The sequence below is a fragment of the Balaenoptera musculus genome, chromosome 18 (assembly GCF_009873245.2).
Source record: "Balaenoptera musculus isolate JJ_BM4_2016_0621 chromosome 18, mBalMus1.pri.v3, whole genome shotgun sequence".
In the NCBI taxonomy this organism is placed as follows: domain Eukaryota; kingdom Metazoa; phylum Chordata; class Mammalia; order Artiodactyla; family Balaenopteridae; genus Balaenoptera; species Balaenoptera musculus.
In genome coordinates, this window is record NC_045802.1 from 5,638,500 (window position 1) to 5,661,610 (window position 23,111).

Here is a 23,111-nt window from a genome sequence, read left to right on the forward strand (position 1 = left end):
GTTTCATGTACTGATGTTTATACTTTCCGAAAGCCTTTGTATGTTGCTGAAAAATCCACTTACTACTGTTATACATAACAGAAAGCTAACTTTTTGTAATAGAATCTGAAAAACATATTGTACCATACATTTGAGATGTACATATTTCCCAATTAACAAAGATGTTTAGGAAATGCAAGATGTTTTTCCACTCTTTTCCCCCTTATGTTACATTTTTTTTAACTCTATAATTCTGAATTACTTGAAACAAAATCTATTGGAAATAATTCCTGCACGCCCATACTGCAAATATTTTCTTTATGTACCACAGAGGATTCAAGACAGACTGCTAGAATTTTGGAGCTGAAGGAGTCACAGCCGGACTCCCTCACTGGACAGAGCACAACGCCGGGGCCGGGGGCAGTGAGGGTTGGTCCCCCAAGGCTGCAGATCTAGGACCGGGACCGGAGGCTCCCTGGCTCCCAAAACTCTGTCTCCTTCACCCTAAACGCAAATCAACCCTCTCGTTTTTCCAAATAGATGAACTGGATCTAAAGGGTGTTTTTTTTGTTTTTTTTCCAGTAACAACTGTGCTACCCAGAATATTTGGGAACAGTCAGCTGAGTCCTTGAAAAGCCCCTTGGGGTTTAATGCCGGGATAAAAATCGAGTACAGGAGGAGGGGGTAGCTAGTATTTTAAGATGTAAATCCCCTTTGCATAATATTTCCAAAGCAACTATTCATTGATCCAACCGACATTCGGCGGGTTGGGGGTCGTCACCCGAGATGACTCGCTTTGGGGGAGAACGCGGGCGCATCTTGCCATCAGAGTTCACTCCCTAAACCAAAACCTCAAAAGAGGAGTTAAAGACGCCACCCACGAGTCTACGGTAGCCGGGGTCGGTGCAGGCGAGGTCCCGGCCCCCCGGCGCCCTGCTCGGGGCCGCAGACTCGGGCTGCCGGCCCACTACCCGGGCGCGCGGGCCGAGCGGGCAGCCAGAGAGGCGGGCGGGGCGGCCGCGGCCCCGGCCCCGGGCAGCGCTTCGGCGAGGCCGCCTGCGGGGTCGGGGCCGCCGGTGGGTCCCGCGGCCAGAGTCGGAGCGGCGACGCGAGAGGAGGGGGAGGAGGACGCGGGGTGGGCCAGGCCGGGGCCGCGGGCGGGTTCTGGGCGAGCCTGGAGGGCGCGAAGGAGGGGAGGGGCGCGGGAGCGAGGGAAGGAGCGGGGCGGGGAGGCGCGCGGCGGCGGCGGGGACGGAGGAGGCGCGCGCCCGGTCCCCGCGCGGGGTGGGGGCCGGGGGCCGCGGGGGCTCGAGCGGGCGAGCGGGGCCTTACCGAGCAGCGGCAGCCGGCCGCCGAGGCGCGCCAACGCCGGCATGGCCTCCCGAGCCCGGGGTCCCCAGGCCGCGCCGGCCCAGCCCTGCGATGCCGCCCTCAGCGGCGCGCCCCGCGCTGCAGGTGGCTCGCTTAAGGATGCGCGTCACCGACCGCAAATTCCCTCGGACTGGTGCAAAGTAGACGGGGGGGAGGATCCCTCTCCCCACCGGCAGGGGCTGTGCCGGGGCGCCGGTGCCTGGCGCAGCGCTGCGGCCGAGCCCACGTGCCCACCGTGGTCCGCAGCCCGAGCTCCGCGGCGCCCGGGGCCCCCCGACTGTGGCGGGGGAGACTGGGCGCGGTTCCGCGGCTCCGGCTGGGGAGGAGGCACGGCCAGAGCCGCCTGGCCCCCGGGCGTCCCGGAACCCTCTGGTTCGGATCCCGGAGCGTGGGGAGTGCAGGCAGCCAGCCCCTCGCGCGCGGGGGGCTCTGAGGCCGCAGGATGGGAGCTACATCCGCGCCACACGCGGGCGCCTCTGGCTGGCGCGCAGGCGAGCAGAGGGTCGGGGTCCACGCCCGGTGGATCCTAACTGCGGACCGATTTTCTTTGTCTCCCCCTCCATCTCCTAGGATGCCCAGGACGCTGTCCACGGCGGCAGCGAGAAAAACAGGCTCGGTTTCAATGTCAACCAAGGCAAGCAGGGAGGCTGAAAACCAGCCATAGAAACAAAAGCAGAACACACAGTGCATCCCAGGGGATGTATTGAATTAACCATTTCGTAATTCTTGTTCTTCATCACATAATATTTCAAGTTGAAATTATTTTCATGGCAATAATTTGAAGATTTGGAAAGCCTTGGATGCCGGCTCTGATTCTTCCCTTAACCAGCCCTTGACCTTCCCAAACACTTGTTCTCTCAGAGTCCCAGTTTACTCACCTCTAAGTGAGCGCAGTGGACCACGTGGTTTATAATGTGTCTCCAGGTTCTAGGAATTCCATGCTTTTAATTATTTTAATCATGTTCTAATCAAGCGTGATAATTGACAGTGGGCGTTCTCGGCCCTACAATCCTTTTCCTCAGCTGTAGTCTACAGTAGGATAATTTTCTCCCCTAGAGCATAACAGAAACTTTAAAAGTGGTGCAGCCACTATGGAAAACAATGTGACAATTTCTCCAAAAATTAAAAATAGAATTACCATATGATCCAGCAATTGCACTTCTGGGTATATACCCAAAAGAATTGAAAGCAGGGTAATGAAACGATATCTGTACACCCATATTCATAGCAACAGTTTTCACAATAGCCAAAAGGTGGAAGCAACACAGATGTCCATCTACAGATGAATGGATAAACAAAATCAGGTGAATAGATAAACAAATATGGTATATACATACAATTGGACTGTTATTCAGCCTTAAAAAGGAAGGAAATTCTGCACATGCTACAACACGGATGAACCTTGAGGACATGTTAAGTGCAATAAACCAGCCACAAAAACACAAACGCTGTGATTCTACCTATATAAGTTACCTAGAGTAGTCAAATTTATAGAGACAGAAAGAGTGGTTGGGACTGGGGGCTGCGGAGAGGGGGAATGGAGAGTTGTTGTTTGGTGGGGACAGAGTTTCAGTTTTGCAAGATGAAGAGAGTTCTGGAGATCGGTTGCACAACAATGTGCATGTATTTAACACAACTGTACACTTAAAAATGGTTAAGATGGTAAATTTTATGTTACGTGCATTTTTACCACAATGAAAAGTAAAAAAAAAAAGTCTTTTTTTAAGCACCTACCTTAGGTTAGACAGAGCTAGAGAAAGAAACGTTGAGTTCAGTGAGACATAAACAAATAAAAGCAGTGAAGCAGGTTGGTGATGGGAAGAAAAGTGGGCTAGCAAGCCTTCCAATTGCCAAGATCTAAGGCATTACCTTTTATTTACAGCTTGATTACTGCTTTCAAAGAAACTAATGATTACAAGTTTGAAACATATCAGCTTGGGTGGAGCACTGTTCAAGGACACAAAATCAATTCAAAATTTATTGCTGCTTTTTCAAAGAATCTTAGACACAAGGCAGAAATCTGTGAGGAGAGGTAGTAAAAGGGGAGAAATAACAATGGTTTCTATGTATTCTTGATTTCCCCTGGAAATTGGTGGAGAAAAATAATTCTAGAAAGAGCAAATTTTATGGACTGAAACATTTTGGAGTATGAGGTATAGGCTAACATTGTTTTACATTTTATTTATTTTATTTTTTTTTAATTTATTTTATTGAAGTATAGTTGATTTACAATGTTGTGTTAATTTCTACTGTACAGCAAAGTGACTCAGTTATACATATATATACATTCTTTTTTCATATTCTTTTCCATTATGGCTTATCACAGGATAGTGAATATAGTTCCCTGTGCTGTACAGTAGGACCTTGTTGTTTTTCCATTCTATGTGTAGTAGTTTGCATCTACTAATCCCAAACTCCCAACCCATCCCTCCCCCATCCCTCCTCCCCCTAGGCTAACATTTAGAAGGTGAGGTGATGCCCATCATTCCTGGAAGTGTGCCGAGAGCCATATCTAATATGATACCTAATTTATTTGTCACAGCAACACTCTAAGGAAGGTAGCCCTACATTATCTGGAGCCCTAGATTGCTCGTCTAGTTATGCACACCCTCGTGTAAAATTTTGGTTCCAGAGCTCGTGGCAAGAAGCAATCAGGAGGAATGAGATGAAAGAAGAAACGGAAGAGAGAAGAGTAAGTTTGTTTCTGGGTTGAATGGAGGGTCTCGCACTGGCCCTACAAAGGATCTATTTTATCTATAGATTCTTACCACCGTAATGCTTAGCTGCTGCATAGCTATGAGTAAGCAGTCCATCTCATGAATATCTCTCCAGCCCTTCAATTACACAAATCTCTCTCTCCCCCTTCAAAAATTGTTACCTATTTTCAATGACAATCTGTAGGTGAAATGCCTTCATGTCACTTTTAAAATACAAAGCGTTGTTTTCCTGAAAATAAGGGACAAGCAGAAGGAATATTTTAATAGGATTCCTGCGAATTCAGTTGAAATATCAACTACATAGTACAATTTTACACATCTTTTATTAATCGAGAATTTGAACCCACCAGTTGGCAAAATCTGACAATACCAAGCATTAGCAAGAATTCGAATCAATGGGTAACTCTCGTCCACTGCTAGTGGGAGTCTAAATTGGTATAAACACTTTGGACAATAACTTGCCATCACTTACTGGAGTTGAACATCTGCACACCTTACACCAGCAGTTTCACCCCTGGACACACATACACCTTAGAGAAACTCTGCACACAAGCACCGGGAACCATGAGCAAGAATGTTCGTAGAATTATCGTCTGTAATATCAAAAGACTGGGGACAATCTAAATGTCCACTAACAAAAGGATAAACTAGAGTCTATTCATATAATGAAATATTATATAACAGTGATAATGAATGAGCTACAGTTACCATAAACAATATGGATGAACGTCAAAAACATAATGTTGAGGGGGAAAAAGAGCAGGTCATAGAATAACAGACATAAAGGCAAACCAGACAATACTCTCTTTAGGAATATATTCATAAGGGGTACAAAGAAAGTGAAGGAATAGCTATCACAAAAGTCAGGATAGTGCTTACCCCTAGAATGGGGTGAGGAAAGATTTCATTAGAGAAGGTACTGGCAGTACTCTATTGCTATTTAACCTTTGTGATGGGTGCTTGTTCATTTTATTATTCTTCTTTAAAATATATAATTATTTTTATACACTGCTGTAAGTATGATGTATTTCACAGTAAAAGAACATTTAAAAGGCAGTTTGACACAACACTTCCACCTGTGAAGAAGTCTTATCCAAACAAGAAACATTTGAATCTGATTAAAACCCCATTAAAATTCAACTACCAATTTATAGGAAACACATGGGACTGTGGAACATGGTAAACAATGACACAAGGATACAGTCAGAAAATTCCAGGCCCTACTAAACTTTATAGAACAAATAACCTGGTTTCTTCAACAAAAATTTGTAAGAAAAACGAGAAGGAGAGAGTTAGACGGTTGACCTTTAGGTTAAAAGAAAACTAATAGATATATCAAGCAATTGCAGTGTGTAATGTGAGGATTTTATTTGGCTTCTGACTTAAGCAAAGTGAAAAACATGTATAGAATAATCAAGAAAATGTGACCACAGATTTTATCTTTGATGTTAAATAATTATTATTCAAAATTTTCTATGTGGACTAATGATATTGTTATGTATTTTTAAAATAGTTTCTATCTTTGTAGAAGTGCCTGTGAAATATTTACGGATAAGATATAAAATGGGGAGGTTGAGGGAGGAAAAGAAAATGACAGCTAATGAGTAGAGGGTTTCTTTTGGGATGATGAAAATGTTCTAAAATTAGACTATGGTGATGGTTGCACAATTCTGTAAATATACTAAAAACCATTGAATTGTACACCAAATAAGCGAACTATATGGCTTGTCAATTAGATCTCAAAAAAGCTGTTTAAAAATGATAGAAAAAAAAATGATAGAAAATTAATTTGAGATTTTCTTCAAACTTACTTGATGTGGGGGATTTGAGTGGAGGAATCAAAATTGACCTGTGTGAGTAATATCAAACCTAAGTGACAGTGACATAAGCTCATTATACTTCTCTTAGAAATTTTCTATAATAAAAAGATTTGGGGGAAAAAAGATTTTGATTAGTGCAGTCATCCTGAACTGAACGTGCAGAAGATAACTATCCTTCCTTAGATATCATCAGCTACTCTTTACTGTCAGCTTACTAACCCACCTACATGAGATGAACTATAGCATAACCTTGGGAACTGTTTCCAAGGTGCAAACTTGGTGGCACACAGCTGAACTGCAAACCTCTGACGGCAGAATTTTGTGATAACTGTTTATGTCTAAGATGATTTTAAAATAATCATCTCCTTACAATTCCTGGCAACAGAAAATGTATTAATTTGTTAAGGCTGCTGTAACAAAGTACCACAAACTGAATGGCTTAAACAACGGAAATGTATTGTCTCACGGTTCTGGAGGCTAGAGATTTGAGTAAGTTTCCTTCCAAGAGCCTTGTGGGAGAATCTGTCCCATGCCTCGGTGCTCCTAGCTTCTGGGGCTTTACTGAAAATCTTTGGCATTCTTCGGCTTCTCCTGTATCACCTTGATCTCTACCTTCATCGTCACATGATGTTCTCCCTGTGTGTGTCTGTCTCTGTGTTCAAATTTCCTCTTTTTATGAGGACACCAGTCATATTGGGTTAGAACCCACCCTAATGACCTCACTGTAACTTGATTGCCTCTGTAAAAACCCTATTTCCATATAAGGTCACATTCTGAGGTACAGGGGGTTAGGACTCCAAAATATTTGGGGGATAGGTGAGGGGGAATGCAATTTAACACACAATAGATAGATTTCAAAATCAATGCCTAGAAACTAATTCATATGATTCTTCTACAGATTAGTTGTTAGCTGCTATATTGAATAGATTTCAAATGTATATTTTGTTTTACAAAGAAATATAACATGGGTGACTTAGAAGTTAACACAAAAAATGGGAACGATTAAAAATTATGCTTTCATAAACAACAAGGTCCTAGTGTATAGCACAGGGAACTGTATTCAATATCCTATAATAAACCATAACAGAAAAGAATGTGTATATGTGTGTGTGTATATATATATATATATATATATAAAACTGAATCACTTTGCTGTACAGCAGAAATTAATACAACGTTGTAAATCAACTATGCTTCAATTTTTTTTAAATTATGCTTTCAAAGAGTTTAGGGTAAAAAAGGATACAAAACTATATAGTATGACCTGTGTTAGGTTAAAGTATAAACAAATATATACATATATACATATATATATATCCCCAAATGACTGGAAGGCAGTACACCAAAATGCAAACTGGTTATCTCTGGCTTGTCATTAGGAATGAGATGGAATGGTTTCTCCAGTTAGAAATCTAAGGCTCAGTACCTGCTGTATAGCACAGGGAACTCTACTTCACTTTGCTGTGCAGTAGAAACTAACACAACATTGTAAAACAACTATACCTCAATTGAAAAAAAAAAGAAAGAAAGAAATCTAAGGCTCAGAGCAGTTGGGTGACACACCCAAGGTCTTTCAGCTAGTAAGAGGCTAATGGAATTCAGATTGGCTTGAATCCATTCTCCTTTAAACCATTATGCCTCAGTATAATAATTGCTACCATTTGAGTGCCTATAATATGCCAAACATTGTACTAATCACTTTACAACTATTATCTCACTTAATTCTCATTACAATCCCATAGGTTAGGTACCATTATTCCCATTCCAAAGAAGTCTAATAAGAACATAAATCCTGAAGCAGGGAGAGATGGATGATTCAAGAGGTCAAAGGAAGGATTTCATGGAAAGAAGACAAGTTATGAAGATGGTGGCATCTGTTGTCATGACGACTTGGCCCAACTTAAATTGTCAAAAGTAACTAAGGGGACTTCCCTGGCGGTCCAGTGGTTAAGACTCCGAGCTTCCACTGCAGGGGATGCTGGTTCGATCCCTGGTTGGGGAACTAAGATCCCCGCATGCCATGCTGTGCAGCCAAAAAAATTAAAAAAAAAAGTAACTAAGGATATAGAAAATTTGGATAACACAATCAACAGGGAAGAAGTTTACATACCTATTTGAATTGGTATCTTACAAGCAGAGAAAATATCTCCGTTTTGAACTTCTAAGGCACTTTAAAAATATTGATCATATACTAGGTCACAGAAATTCATCTCAAAAGCATACATTATACTCTCTCATCACACTACAGTAAAGCCAAAAAGTTAATAATATAAATTTGAATCCCAAATCCGGGAAGTTTGTGGACACTCTTATAAGTGATATTGGGCTCAAGGAGGAAATCATGAATTCAGTAACCAACAACATATAAAGTAATGAAAATAAAAACAAAATTGAAGGAAAGAGGTAGAGTTTTAGCAAACCAAGAAAGTCTTAACACCCAGCTAATTAACATACGTTAGACAAATGGAATAGAAAAGAGTGAGCCTGTGGGAAGGGGGTTATGAGAGAGCAAACTTAGGTCCATTTACATATCAAGGAAGACCGAAAGCGACTCTACTATCCCAGTATCCGGCAAAGAGGAAAGAACTTGGAGGAGCCACAACACTGAGGGGGCAAGGGGAATAAGGGGACTAATTGGTGGGGGAGGGCAGGATAGCATCCTAACCCCCTGCCCCCTAAGGAACCAGGCAATGAGGACTTCAGGAAGGGCAAAGACAGGGAGGCCAGGTCAGTGCAGGTTGGCCCAAAGCCTAGCAGTGGAATTTTTAGAGATTAAAAAAGGACTTGCTTTTCTTTCTTTCTTTCTTTTTAAAATTAATTAATTAATTTAATTTTATGGTTTTTTGGCCACGCCGTGCAGCTTGTGGGGATCTTAGTTCCCTGGCTGGGGATTGAACCCTGGCCCAGCAGTGAAAGAGCTGAGTCCTAACCACTGGACCACCAGGGAATTCCCAAAAAGGACTTGCTTTTCTTGTCCACAGGGCTCAGGAGTACCACAGGCTGCTAAAGCATAAAGAGGGCAGTTTAGCTGGGGCCTGTATCCCATCCAGACAGAAGAGCAGAAAGTTCTGATCAGAAGAAGCTGAGAATCAAAAAGACGGTTAACAAGTGTTGGTGAGGGTGTAGAGAAATCAGAATCCTCATACATTGCTGGACATTGAAAATGTCGCAACTGCTTTGGGAAACAGTCTGGAAGTTTCTCACAAGATTAAACATAGAGTTACTGTATGACTTGGCAGTTCCACTGCTAGGTACATACCCAAGTGAGATGAAAACGTATGTCCATACAAAAACTTGTACATGAATGTTCTTAGCAACTTTATTCATCATAGCCAAAAAGTGGAAACAGCCCAAATGCCCATCAAATGATGAATGGGAAAACAAAATTTTGGTGTATCCATACAATGGAATATTATTTGACCAAAAAAATGAAAGATAGATGCTATAACATGGTGAACCTTAAAAATATTAAGCTAAGTGAAAGAAACTAGTCACAAAAAACCACATATGATATGATTCCATTAATATGAAATGTCCAGAATAGGCAAATCAATAGACACCAAAAGTAGATTAGTGGTTTCCTAGGGCCGGGGGTCGGTGGGGTGGGCGGTGTGTATTGCAGATAAGGAGTGACTGCTAATGGGGTCTAAGGTTTCTTTCTGGGTGGTGATAAAATTTTCTTAATTTAGGTCATGGTGATGATTGCACTACTCTGGGAATATACTATAACCACTGAATTGTAAGTTTCAAGTGAGTGACTTTGGTGGTATGGGAATTTAATCTCAGTAAATACATTTTTTTTAACAAAAAAAAAAAGGAAGAAAGAAACTGAGAATTGTATGCGTGCAAGAGTCAGCAGCAGAAGTAACCTTGGGTTTAAAAAAGGAATCATTTGATTCAGGACCCAACCCAACTAAGGAAACTACCCCAGGCACCTCATAGGTCCTCAGAGAAGGGGGCTGAGACAGAGCTGTCCTAGACCCTTTACATTTCTAGGAAGACAGTAACTAACAAACTGCTCTACTGCTATTTTTGCAGAGTTCTGTCCCTCTATTCCACTCACTTTTCGCTTTGTTCTTATTTCTCTTGTAGTTTCTTGAAGTAAAATATTTAAAACTATAAACATGTGTTTGTGTTTGGTAACAAGATAGTAACAGTAAAGCTCGTGGTGTTTTCTTTTCCTCTGTGGGTCTAGGTGGTGAGTGGAGAGGGCAGATGATGGAAGGAAGGAAACACTCTTTTGGGCTGTGAAGGAATAAAAAGAGTGGCCCCAGTTCAGCGCCAAGAAGTTGATGGAGGAAAAGGGAATGCTAATTAGTTGTGGGTTTCCCACTCTTCCTACACAAACCTGTTCACTTGGGGTCTTTGTGCTGCCCCCTGCCTACCCAGGGCTCTTTGGTTTTTATCTTTCTCCACTCTCCTCCACACCCATGCAAAACTTGTTAGTCTTAGTTTCTATTCCTTCAGACTTCTCTTAGGTGGTAGCCAGCTAATCTGCTAATGTCTTATTTAACAACAGCCACTGTCTCAGTTGTCTTACCACTCAGATAATACCTTCTTAACCCTCTTTGCTGGCTCCACCTCCTCTTCCTCTCCTGCAACACTGGTGTTCCACTGAGTTAAAATTTTTTCTCTCCTCTCTGCCCTCCTGGTGATCTCATCTACTTCCAGTACCATCTTGATGCCAAAGATTCCAGGTTCTCCACCTGCAGTTTATACCTGCCTCACCAACTACACACCCATTTTTGAAATAACCAAAATGTGCTCCTCCTGAGACACACTGCCCTGGTCACCAGTCACCCTCGTAGTAACGTCTCTTAAATCTTCACATCCAGTTCGTCATCAGATCTAGATCAGGAGCTGTGTCCTAAATATCTTTTTATTATGTTCCCTTCCTCCATTCTACCCTCAGTTGCCAATCATTTTCACAACTGTCTTGCCCAGATTATTACCATCACCCCACTACCACCATCACTGTCCCCTTCCCACTGGGATCACAATGGCCTCTCTAAAACTTTGCTTCAGTAAAGCCTATGATGATACCACATTTCATGTTATGAAGCGTTAACTTTTGGCAGCCTTCATAGAGCTGGTGGATTCGGACAGAAGTCATCAGTGGGTGCTAAGGCAGGTGGTAGGTGTTTGATGAGGCATAGAATAGTGGTACAATCTCAGAATACCTCCCTACAAAATACGAATCAATTACAAAGTGATGAAATTGATGACTCTATAGAGGAGAAACCTAGCAGACACCAACCTGACAAGGTGATCAAGGTTAACATCACCTAAAGGACAGGTCAACATGGCATGTCTCTTGATGGGATGTACTGAGAAGAACACAGTGTCATTTCTGTGGTATTCTTTCCAAGAATGAATTACCAGAGTCTGGTCATGAGGAAACATGAACCAGCCTAAAGCTGAGGGTCCTTCCACATAATGTAAGACCTGTACCCTTAACTGTCCAGGATGCAAAAGACTGAGGCATTCAAACAACTAAAGAGCCTGAAGAAACATAACAGTGGAATGTAACACACATTCCTGAGTAGGATCCTGCACCAGAAAGGGAAAGAGACATTGTTGAAGGCAAAATCTGAAGGATATCTGTGAAGGGTTCATATCCTAGTTATGTAAGAAGGTGTCTTTGCTTGGGGGAAATACAAACCAGAGGGTTTAGGGACTAGTCTCCCTCTATACGTGTCTGTAAAGAGAGCATGAACACAACAGAATAAATGCAATAAAATGTTAATAGAAGAATCTAGGTGAAGGAGATGTGGGAATTTTTTTTACTATTCACACAAATTTTCTGTAAATTTGGAATCATTTCAAAATAAATTTAAAAAAATTTTTAAAATTTATTTTTGGCTGCATTGGGTCTTCATTGCTGCACGCGTGCTTTCTCTAGTTGCGGCGAGCGGGGGCTACTCTTCTTTGTGGTGCATGGGCTTCTCACTGCGGTGGCTTCTCTTGTTGCAGAGCATGGGCTCCAGGTGCCCGGGCTTCAGTAGTTGTGGCACGCGGGCTTCAGTAGTTGTGGCTCACGGGCTCTAGAGCGCAGGCTCAGTAGTTGTGGCGCACGGGCTTAGTTGCTCCGCGGCACGTGGGATCCTCCTGGACCAGGGCTCGAACCCGCGTCCCCTGCACTGGCAGGCGGACTCTCAACTACTGCGCCACCAGGGAAGCCCAAAATAAATTATTTTTTTAAGGAAATTTCTTGCCTTCCATATGTGCTTTTTCTTTCCTCTGAGCTGCAACATGGACATGATAGTAATCCCATTTTGATGATGCAGATAAAGGCAGCATCCTAGGGATGTGGAGCCACACATGGAAGGTATTTAGGATTCGAATGAGAACCCTGAAAGCCTGGGCTACCTACTGCCTATGTACCTCTAGACTGCTGCAGGAGAGAAATAAACTTTGATCCTATTTAATCCACTGTATCTTGGAGTCTCTGGGTAACAACAGCCTTGCCTGTACCCTGTTTTTATTTCCACCACTCTTCCGTATAAACCCAAAGTTAGAGTCATAGTGAACTAGATAATTATGTTCTACCTGGTTTCCATGTCCTGATACTTGATGCTGTTTCTGTCCGGAATGAACCATTTCCCTTTCTCACCATTTCCCTTGCCACTTCCAGTCTGCTGAACTCTTATTCTCCTTCTAGATTTACCCTGGGTCACACACTCTATCAGTCCCACCTCATCCCAGCTGTGAGTTACGGATAGCCTATAGCATTTGCATTGTATTTACAACTATTTACATACCATTTACAAGTATTAGGTATTATAAGTAATCTGGAGATGATTTAAAGCATACAGGAGGTTGCACATAGGTTATATGCAAATACCAGGCCGTTTTATATAAGGGACTTGAACATCCTCAGAATTTGATATCCATACGGGTCCTGAAACCAATCCTCTGTGGATACGGAGGGATACCGGTATGGTGGAGCCTGGACTGTGGACATTCTCCTAGTTCTTCGTTGCTACTTCCACATTATTACCTCCTTTTTTTTCCTCTCTCTTTTAAAAAGAATATTCTTTTTCTAGCAGAAGTATATACGTTTAATACCAAAAAAAATTAGGAAGTACACACCCATACCCAAATACCTATAAGTACCAACTAGTAACTACTAACAATTTGATGTTAGTCCATCCAAATTTTTCTCTATGCATGTATGTACACAGACTTTTAAAAAAATTAATATTTTTAGAAAATAGGACCATCTTATAATACTCTTTTATAGTTTGCTTTTAAAAAAATCAAATGCTGTCCATGTTGATTTTTCTACAAAATTATTTTTAATAGTTAGAAATTCTATCATATGGATGAATCATAATTTATGTAACCAATCGATGTTCTGGGGCATTTTACAGCTATTTTAATTTTAATTACTATTCAGTTATGGTTGCAAATTTTAGGACTTAGTTTTTTGAGGCTTTTGAGCTCAACTTACAAATCTTATTTTATTTATAAATCTAATATAGTTTGTCTTGAAATTTAAAACACTCATTTTTACTTGTTCTTGGTTAATAATCATCTATAAATTTAAATTATTAATTATAATTTATTATTAAATCTCCCTAAATATTTGTTTTGTCAAATTCTCTTAGACATTTCAAATCGTAAGTCACACACTTAGTAAATTTATTCCTCTTTAGCACCTCAAATACCTAATAAATCAATCAATCAAACTTCCTCAGCATTTAAGGAGTATTTACATGCATAATAAGGCAAAACTTGTAGATTTAATAATCAGATTCCCGGGAATCCCCTGGTGGTCCTGTGGTTAGGACCGTGTGCTTCCACTGCAGGGGCCCTGGGTTCGATCCTTGGTCGGGGAATTAAGATCCTGCAAGCCGTGCAGCACGGCCCAAAAAAAAAAAAAAGAACAAACAAAAAAACCCCAGATTCCTTTAAATGCTTAAACATTAATTATAAATTTAATTAGTTAAATATTTCTAAGTATTTCACTTAAAAACATAAGTCTGTCAGATTCTCTTAAACGTATCAAATACCTCAAATCATGAACCAAACATAGAAACTATAACAAACAATGATTACAAAGTTTATGACAACACCTATTCAAAAATATTAACATTATAATTTGGCTTTTTTTTTTTTTTTTTTTACCATCTAAAAGCTTATTTGTATACTTTCCCAGAGTTGCAAGTTTTCTTATCTGGCTAAGAGAAGCTCAGGCTGGCTGTGACAGGTAAACTTAGGATCACAGGTTATCGATTTGGTGTCAGGTGATGAGAACCTGGGCGCACCTTCCAGAATAATTCACACAGGCCAGTCTTTGTTCGGCTGATCACTTCTTCAAACCATGTTTTTGGTTTTGGGGTTTAAAAGAAAAATCCAGTACATTATGTATTCTTCTTGATCACTGCCACCCTTTTCTAACTATAACTTCTTACATAACCTTTCATTTCCTGAATCAAGTTGCACCCCCATCTAGTGACTGTCTTCATTTCGTTGCACCTCTCCATCCAACTGTGATCGTGATGATGTACACCCATCCAACCATCTACCCTCAAAGGACATTGACACCATTGCTGCCAACCACTGTCATTAAAATGTACCAGTCCATTTTCAAGGTTACACCTTGACAGTCCTCTACCTCTGAAATCTTAGATTTCAATACACCAAGCTAATAGCATACTCCCAATCCTTCCCTGGTCTGCACCTTAATTCAAGTCTGATTAGATTTGTGTGATTAAAAATCTGCTGGGGAGATTAGGATTGACACATACACACTACTATATATAAAACAGATTAATAAGAACCTACTGTAGAGCACAGGGAACTCTACTCAATACTCTGTAATGACCTATATGGGAAAAGAATCTAAAAAAGAGTGGATATATGTAAATGTATAACTGATTCACTTTGCTGCACAGCAGAAACTAACACAACATTGTAAAGCAAATATACCCCAATAAAAATTAATTAAAAAACAAACAAACAAACCAAAAAACCCAAAGACAGAAAGCTGTACTTAAAAAAAAAAAAAATTCTGCTGGGGTTAGTCTGGAAGGTGAGCTTCAGCAGCCTTTTAAAGGAAGGAGAGGGAAGAATATGGTTTGATAGAAAGCAGTATAAAGGATCTATTATCAATCAGGATGATTGCTATGTGATGGCCCTGCAGGGAAAGATCACCAGATAAGTCAGGTCACAATGGAAAACTCCTGTCAGGGTGCAGTGAGAGATGAGTTAGTTAAATGAAAGGAGGGGGGGGAACTATTTTATATGAGTCCTTTAATTTAAAATGGGAATTGGGTGTTATTCTCAGAGCAGCACAAGTTTTCGTGCCATGGAAAAGCAGCAGAAATACTGAAACCTTGCCAGTAACATAGAAAAGTCTAAAGGGTGATTGATGATTACTCCCCTATGGGCAAAACCATTCCTGGGCACTTTTGTCTATGGAGTTTTAAAATAAAGTTTTGGAGAATTTTAATGATGCTATTAAAATTTTAGGGGATGGATCATATTTCACATACTTCAGGGTTTTTTTTTTCAATAATCATAAACATAATCCTAAAAAATCCCAGTGTTCCAGCAAACAGTAACCAAATGTCTTCAGTCAGTTACGACTGCAATACTATACACACAGGTATCAAAAACATTTGATTACACCTCCAGATTTATGGTTAACAATGGAAAAAGAGTCACTTTAAGGACTTTGCTCCGCATCAGTCTCAATTATTCAAGGCATCATTAACCAATTTTGGTTAAAGTTCAAATGGCTCACAACTAGCTTATTCCCCGTGGTAGGCAGCCTTTAAGATGGTCCCAAGGATCATCCCCAGCTCCTGGTGTAATAACCCTTGTGTAATAACCGCCGCCCTCCCCTGAGTGTAGGCTGGACCTAATGACTCACTTCTAACACGTGGAAGATGGCAAGTGACAGGATGCGGTTCGGGGATTAGGTTAGGAGGCTTCCATCTTGCTTGCCCTCTCTCCGTCTCATTCATGCTCTGAGGGAATCCACTCAGCTTCTCCACGGAGAGGTCCATCCACAAGGAACCAGTGTCTCTGGCCAAGAGCCGGTGAGGACTTAAGGGAGGCCTGACAGAAGCCTCACACGTGTGTTCAGAGGGCCACTCCCCCCCGAGTGGGTCTTGGGAGGACTACATCCGTGGGAGACTCTGAGCCGGAGGCGCGCACCTAAGCCACGCCCAGATTCCTGACCCTGAGGCTGTGAGATTAACAGTTGCTCCTTGTTTGAAGCTGCTAAATTTGGGCGGGGGGGAGGTAATCTGTTAAGCAGCAATAGAGAACGAATACACTGCCGTTTCTTAGTCTATATTGAAACCTTAATAAGTGAATTGAGAAATGTAGGGGACTTTGGTCAAGCAGGAGATCATTAAATTCTTTGAAAGGAGAAAAAGTTGGAGTGTGTTGAAAACAAAGAACAGTGAGTATTTATTAGTAATCGTATATCAAAATTATATTTTTATTCTAGCATCAATATAAAATTTCCTCTGGGCTGACCTTTTTTAGTAGGATGAATGAATTCATGTTGATTCATCCACATTTCCATCTTTAGGCCCAGTATCTCGTATTTGTGTACTGGCTGGGATGTGATGTAACTGATGGCTAAAGAAGATGGGAAGAACAAATGGTTCAGGCTAACTGAAATTGAAGCCTGAAGTAGGCGTTCTTGAGATCAAGGGATAGAGGCAATCATCTTTGACTCTACCTCAGAGGTCTCCAGCAGAGAGCTGTCCAATAGAGATAGAATGCAACCCACATATGTAATTTGAAATTTTCTAGTGGCCACATTTAAAATATATATATTTATTTATATTTCTATTATATTATTTATATTTCTTTATTTCGCTGCGCTGGGTCTTAGTTGCAGCACAGGTGATCCTCATTGCCTCGTGCGGGATCTAGTTCCCTGACCAGGGATCGAACCCAGGCCCCCTGCACTGGGAGTGTGGAGTCTTAACCACTGAACCACCAGGAAGTCCCTAGTAGCCACATTTTTAAGTGAAGAAGAAACCGGTGAAATTAATTTCAATAATTTTTATTTAACCCCAAATATCAAAAATATTATCATTTCAGTATGTGATCGATATAAAAATAACTTGATAGTTTAGTGAGTTTTTTTTGTACTGAGTTTTCAAAATCCAGTGTGTATTTTACAGTTACAATGTATCTCAATTTGGATGCTAAATTTTTATTTACAAATACTCGAATTGTATTTGCATTTCATAAAATGTAGACTTGAAAAAGTATATTTACACAGCCAGATTGTTCCAAACATACTTCAAAGTTTTCTAATAACTGAATTGAGTATCATCAGTTCTTAAAAATAAGTTAATTAAAATTAAATACAGACATTTAAAAGTTTAATTCCTCAATTGCACTGGCCATCTTTCAAGGGCTCCGTAGGCACAAGTGGCTGGTGGTCACCGAACGGCACAGCACAGCTCTGGTACAGGGTAGGCATTAAGTAAATTGTTGCAGGGGGATTTCCCTGGCGGTCCAGTGGTTAAGACTCCAGGCTTCCGATGCAGGGGGCGCGGGTTTGAACCCTGGTCGGGGAACTAAGATCCCACATGCTGCACGGCCAAAAAAAAATTAGTCATGAGTTAAACCAAAAGACTGCCTGAAATTTCTTCCAGGAAAAAAGAATTGTTAGCAATAGTTATCAATTTGTAACAACCAGAGTATTTTCAGTTTCATGTGGTTTTACTTATATTAATAACCTGAAGACTGATAGCATTCTCTGCACAGTGGAATTTGAACTCTGAGTCATCAGAGAGTCCCTCTGAAATGTTTAAATTCTTTGATGACACTCATTTATTTGTATTTTTGACTCATGTGATAATTTGGGGATTTAAAATTCTCCACCGGGGATGAAAATCAAAGTGACTAATGAATCATGAAGTCATTTTAAGAGTTAAAATGGAAAGTAACTTTTAAAAACACTTTGATAGGAATATTACCTTCCTATCAAAAAATTACTACATTGATTTTGCATATTTCTAAACCACACAGGTCTCACCCCCTGCCATTCCATTTTCCATGGTTCCAGTGACATAAATCAGAAGTTTACATTTTAGATTAGGGTGCAGTGTACACCTGATAGACTGCAAAAGACTGATAGTACACATATGCTATTTCTGGATATTTAACAGCAAGGAAGTACTGAATGGTCATCTTATCAGTTAAGTTACTTTCCTAAAGCTAACGCTATTTCTGTCCTTCTGGTAAATAGGGAAAGGGGTCTGCACAAGTATTAATAGAACCTTAACAAGCTTAGGCTGAGTTTCCAAATAAAAGCAGAAGGTTAAGGCTTAGAAAATGTAGTGGGTCTTCACTCTTTCCGCTCCCCCCCGCTTTTCCCCTCCTTTCTTTCTTCTTTTCTCCACTCCTCTTTCTTCTTCTTCTTCTATTTTCTTTTCTTTCTTTCTTTTTTTTTTTCCTTTCTGAAATTAAAAACCAACCATCTAGAGCTGAGCTGGCCATGAAAGTTGAGGACAGACATATATATATGTCATAGTATCACTACTAGCTCCAAACTTTTTCCCCCTCAATGATAGAAAATCCCATCCACTCCGCTAGTTACTTACCTGATACTTGTGCATTTTTCATCTCTGACATTTTAATTATGTTTAGCCAGACAGATAAATTTTCTCAGCTTTCAGCAGGTAATTTATTTTCTGAGAAAAACGTTTGTTGATTTATGGGTTAGGGGTTCAAATTAAATAGGCAGACAGAATATTTTTCTTTTAAAAATCTAAATCTAAATTCCCAGAGTTTTTTGGGGTTTTTTTTGTTGTTGTTGTTTTGTTGTTTTTAAAGAAGTGGTATGTGGAAAAACCACAGACATTGACAGCTCTGAGTCAGAAAGTGGTTCAGAAGAGCTGAGCTATGAAAGTGAAGAAATTTTAGGAAAAATTAGCCAAATAGTTTTGCTTATATTTTCCTTTTTATGTATGCCAAGAGTGCATATAATAAACCCCTAGGTCTAAATAAGTCTAAAAGAGCTCTTTCTATGAATATAAAATAAAAATTCTAATTGATAAGAAGACAGTTTTCATTAGTATTATGTCAAATAACAGTGTATCTTACAGTATATTTGATGGAATATAATAATCCAATCCACAAAATAATTTTTGAATATAGAATATAGAGATGTTCTGAAATATATGAATGAAGTTGTTGTATATTTCTATAGGTAGTTTAAGGCACCCAACACAATGATTTGATACATGCATATATTGCAAAATGATCACCACAATAAGGTTAGTTAACACATCCATCACCTCACATATAATTACAACTTTTTTCTTTGTGTAGTGAGAAAATGTGAGATCTACTTCCTTAGCAATTTGCAAGTATGTAGTATTGTAAACTATAGTTACCACATTGACTCTTGGATCCCCAGAACATACTAATCTTTTTTTTTTTTTTTTTTTTTTTAATAAATTTATTTATTTATTATTTATTTATTTTTGGCTGTGTTGGGTCTTCGTTTCTGTGCGAGGGCTTTCTCTAGTTGTGGCAAGCGGGGGCCACTCCTCATCGCGGTGCGCGGGCCTCTCACTATCGCGGCCTCTCTTGTTGCGGAGCACAGGCTCCAGACGCGCAGGCTCAGTAGTTGTGGCTCACGGGCCTAGTTGCTCCGTGGCATGTGGGATCTTCCCAGACCAGGGATTGAACTCGTGTCCCCTGCATTAGCAGGCAGATTCTCAACCACTGCGCCACCACGGAAGCCCAACATACTAATCTTATAACTAGAAGTTTGTACCCTTTGACAGTTTATATTTTTTAAATGTTGACTGGCTGCTCTTTGAAGAATGGATTGCACAAGATAAAGTAGGAGGCTAACACAATCTTCTAGGAGAGATATGATGGTGATATGAACAAGTAGTGTGGCAGGGAAGGGGAAGAGGAAAGACGGGATGTATTTTGAAGGTAGGGTGAAGGCAGTTAGGGAAAAGCGTGCTCAGGATGACACCCTCAGGTTTCTGCCTTAAGAAACTGGTGTTGGAGATGCGCTTTACTAAGATGAGAAAAGCTGGCAGAGGAAGAAGTTTGGGGAAATAGTGAGAGTGCAGTTTTAGACATCGTATGGTTGAAAGGTTCATGAAAATTCAAGTGATAATGTCAGGTAAGCATCTTGACATACAAGTCTGGAGGTCAGAAGAGGAGTCTGGATGGGAGAGAGAAATTTGGGAGTCACTAGTCTATGGATGGTATTTAAGCCATGAGACTGCTGGGTGAGATCACCTAGGAAGACAGTACAGAGGGAGGAGCAAAGAGAGCCCAGAACATATGCTGTCCAAGTGTGTTCATGACTCTGCAAGAAACTGTACAGCAGTGAGAATGTTTCCCTTTCCATTTCCCTTTCCATTGGCTCATTATTTTATCCATTTGTTTTTTTCTGGTATGTATATCAAGAACTTTCTAAGTGAATCCTAAACTAAAGGTCCTGGGGTATTTTTTTCCCTTGCTGTCAGAGCCAAAGGGAGGATCCAGGTTTGAGGGGGGGGATCTGTTCCCCATATATAATATGGGGAACATTCTTTTAAAAAGTACAAGTTTATAAACATAGAATTAGGCACAAAAGTAAATATTTATTTAGAATTGGAAAAGATATCACAACAAATTGCAGATTTTAAAAAGTTGACAAATACCAGAGATGTCACAAAATCAAGACAATCTTATTTCTTTTTTAATAAATTTATTTATTTATTTATTTATTTATTTTTGGCTGTGTTGGGTCTTCGTTTCCGTGCGAGGACTTTCTCCAGTTGCAGCGAGCGGGGGCCACTCTTCATCGCGGTGCGCGGGCCTCTCACTGTCGCGGCCTCTCCTGTTGCGGAGCACAGGCTCCAGACGCGCAGGCTCAGTAGTTGTGGCTCACGGGCTTAGTTGCTCCGCGGCATGTGGGACCTTCCCAGACCAGGGCTCGAACCCGTGTCCCCTGCATTGGCAGGCAGACTCTCAACCACTGACCCACCAGGGAAGCCCCCTGACTGGTTTTATGGTTCTATGTGTAGAAGTCTTGCACACATTTCATTAGAGTTATTTCTAGGTATGATTGCATAAATGATATTTTTAAAAATTTCAGTTTTCTAATTTTTATTGGTATATAGAAATGCAATTGAATTGTGCACGTTGACCTTTTATCCAGCAAAAATACACCATCATAATTTCTGCAGATCTTCAGTTTTATTTCTTCCTTTCCAATCCTTATTTTTCTTTCTCCCTTTTCATACTGGTTAGAACCTCTGGTACAATGTTAGTGTAAATGGTGATAATGGGCATCCCATGTCCTGATTTCAGAGGGAAATCTTCCAATATTTCACCATTAACTATGCCGTTTGCTATAGGTTTTTTTTTTTTTTATAGATACCATTTATTAGGTTAAGTATGCCCCTTGCCATTCCTAGTTTGCTATGGATTTTTTTTTTTTAATATCATGGGCATTAAAAAACATTTTGTCAACTTTTTTTCTGCAATTAAGATGATTTTTCTCTTTTATTCTGTTAATGTGGTAGATTACATTGATTTTTCAACATTAAACCATCCTTTCATTCCTGAGTATGCCCATCTTTTATTATCCCTTTTCTATATTGTTAGATTCATTTGGGATTTTTGCATCTATGTAAGTGAGTGAGATTGGCTTTTAATGTCTCTTCTTTGTAATGGCTTTGTTAGCATGGTATCAAAACTGCTGGCCTAAGAAGATTTAAGAACTCTTCAGTTCCTTGGAATAATGTGTATATTGGTGTTAATTCTTTAAATATTTGATAGGATTCTCTGGTGAAGTTATCTGGGCCTGCAGTTTTCATTGGGGTAAATTTTAGATTAAATTTCTTTAGAAGACAAAGGGTTATTCAGCTTTTCTTTTTCTCTTGTCAGTTTTGATAATTTTTTAAGGAATTTTCCCATTTGATCAAGAATTTCACATTTTTGTCATAAAGTTATGTCTCTATGTACAGTTGGCCTGAAATAAATAGACTGCCAGATATTTCTCCAGCAAAGATGGGTTTATTCAGGATCAGAAGAGAATTGCAGTTCAGGGTCTGCAATCATGGCAAGTCACGTGCAAGTCCCCACACGGCAAGGGAAGACTTTTATAGAGGGGAAAGGAAGCTGGTGGGGCTAACGTAAAACAGTCCATGGCTTTTCGTTGGCTGAGTCCTTGCCAGGAAAGCAGAGGAGTCTTTCTTCTTCCTGTAGTGTTCTGCTATTGTTGCAGGGTATGAAAGCTCCCCCTTCTGGGCTCCTGACTCTATTTAATTAAGGCTTCTGTTTATTAATTTTTTTACAATATTTTATCTGTTTATGTCTGTAATAAGATCCTCTCTTTCATACCTGATATTGGTTATTTGTGCCTTCGTCTTTTCTTGATCAGTCTATTCAAAGGGGTTATTAATTTTATTAGTCTTTTCAAAGGATCAATTCTTGACAATTGAGTCTATTACATGTATGTTTCTATTTATTTTTGTTTTCTACTTTCTTCGGGCTTAATTTGACAGAGTTTTTTCTAAATTTTGAAATGGTTGCTTAGATCATTGTTTTCAGCCTCTTTTCTAATATATGCATTTAAGGCTATATTTCCCCCTTTAATTATGTGTTTAACTGTATTTTGATGTTGTCATTAATTTCTAGTTTAATTCCACTGTGATTAGAGTCTATATATGATTTCAGTCCTTTGAAATTTAGTGAGACTTGCTTTATGGCTCAGAATATGGTCAGTTTTATAAATGTTCTGTACGCACTTATATTCTGCATTGGAAGTACAGTGCCTAACAGGTCAAATTTGTTCGCAAAATTTGTATTTTTCTTACCGATTTTGTCTGCTTAGTTTATCAGTTATTGATATACATGTTTAAATTTTCTCATTTTGATTGTGGATTTGTCTATTTTCTCCTTTTAGTTCTGACAATTTTCATTACACATTTTGAGTATATGTTACATGCATACAAATTTGGAATTGTTAAATCTTATTTATGTTTTTGGCCATGCCACATGGCTTACGGGATCTTAGTTCCCCAACCAGGGATTGAACCCACTCCTCGGCAGTGAAAGTGCAGAGTCCTAACCACTGGACTGACCACCAGGGAATTCCCTGGAGTTGTTAAATCTTATTGGTGACTTTAACTTATCAATATGAAATGTCCTTCTTTATCTCTAGAAGTTTTTCTTGACTGTGTTTGTGTTATATACATTTTACCATCCTTTTACTTTCAATTTT

At 40.1% G+C, this 23,111-nt stretch overlaps 1 protein-coding gene across 2 annotated transcripts in view; it reads right to left on the minus strand.

Moving 5' to 3' along the window:
* Positions 1-1,364, minus strand: part of FLT3 (fms related receptor tyrosine kinase 3) — a 76,246-nt gene extending 74,882 nt beyond the window's left edge. For both annotated transcript variants that reach the window (XM_036831661.1, XM_036831660.1), the window contains exon 1: positions 1,312-1,364. In XM_036831661.1, coding sequence (XP_036687556.1) covers positions 1,312-1,354 — 43 coding nt within the window. In that variant the 5' untranslated portion in view covers positions 1,355-1,364. The remainder of the gene's footprint in view (positions 1-1,311) is intronic.
* Positions 1,365-23,111: the final 21,747 nt, after the last annotated feature.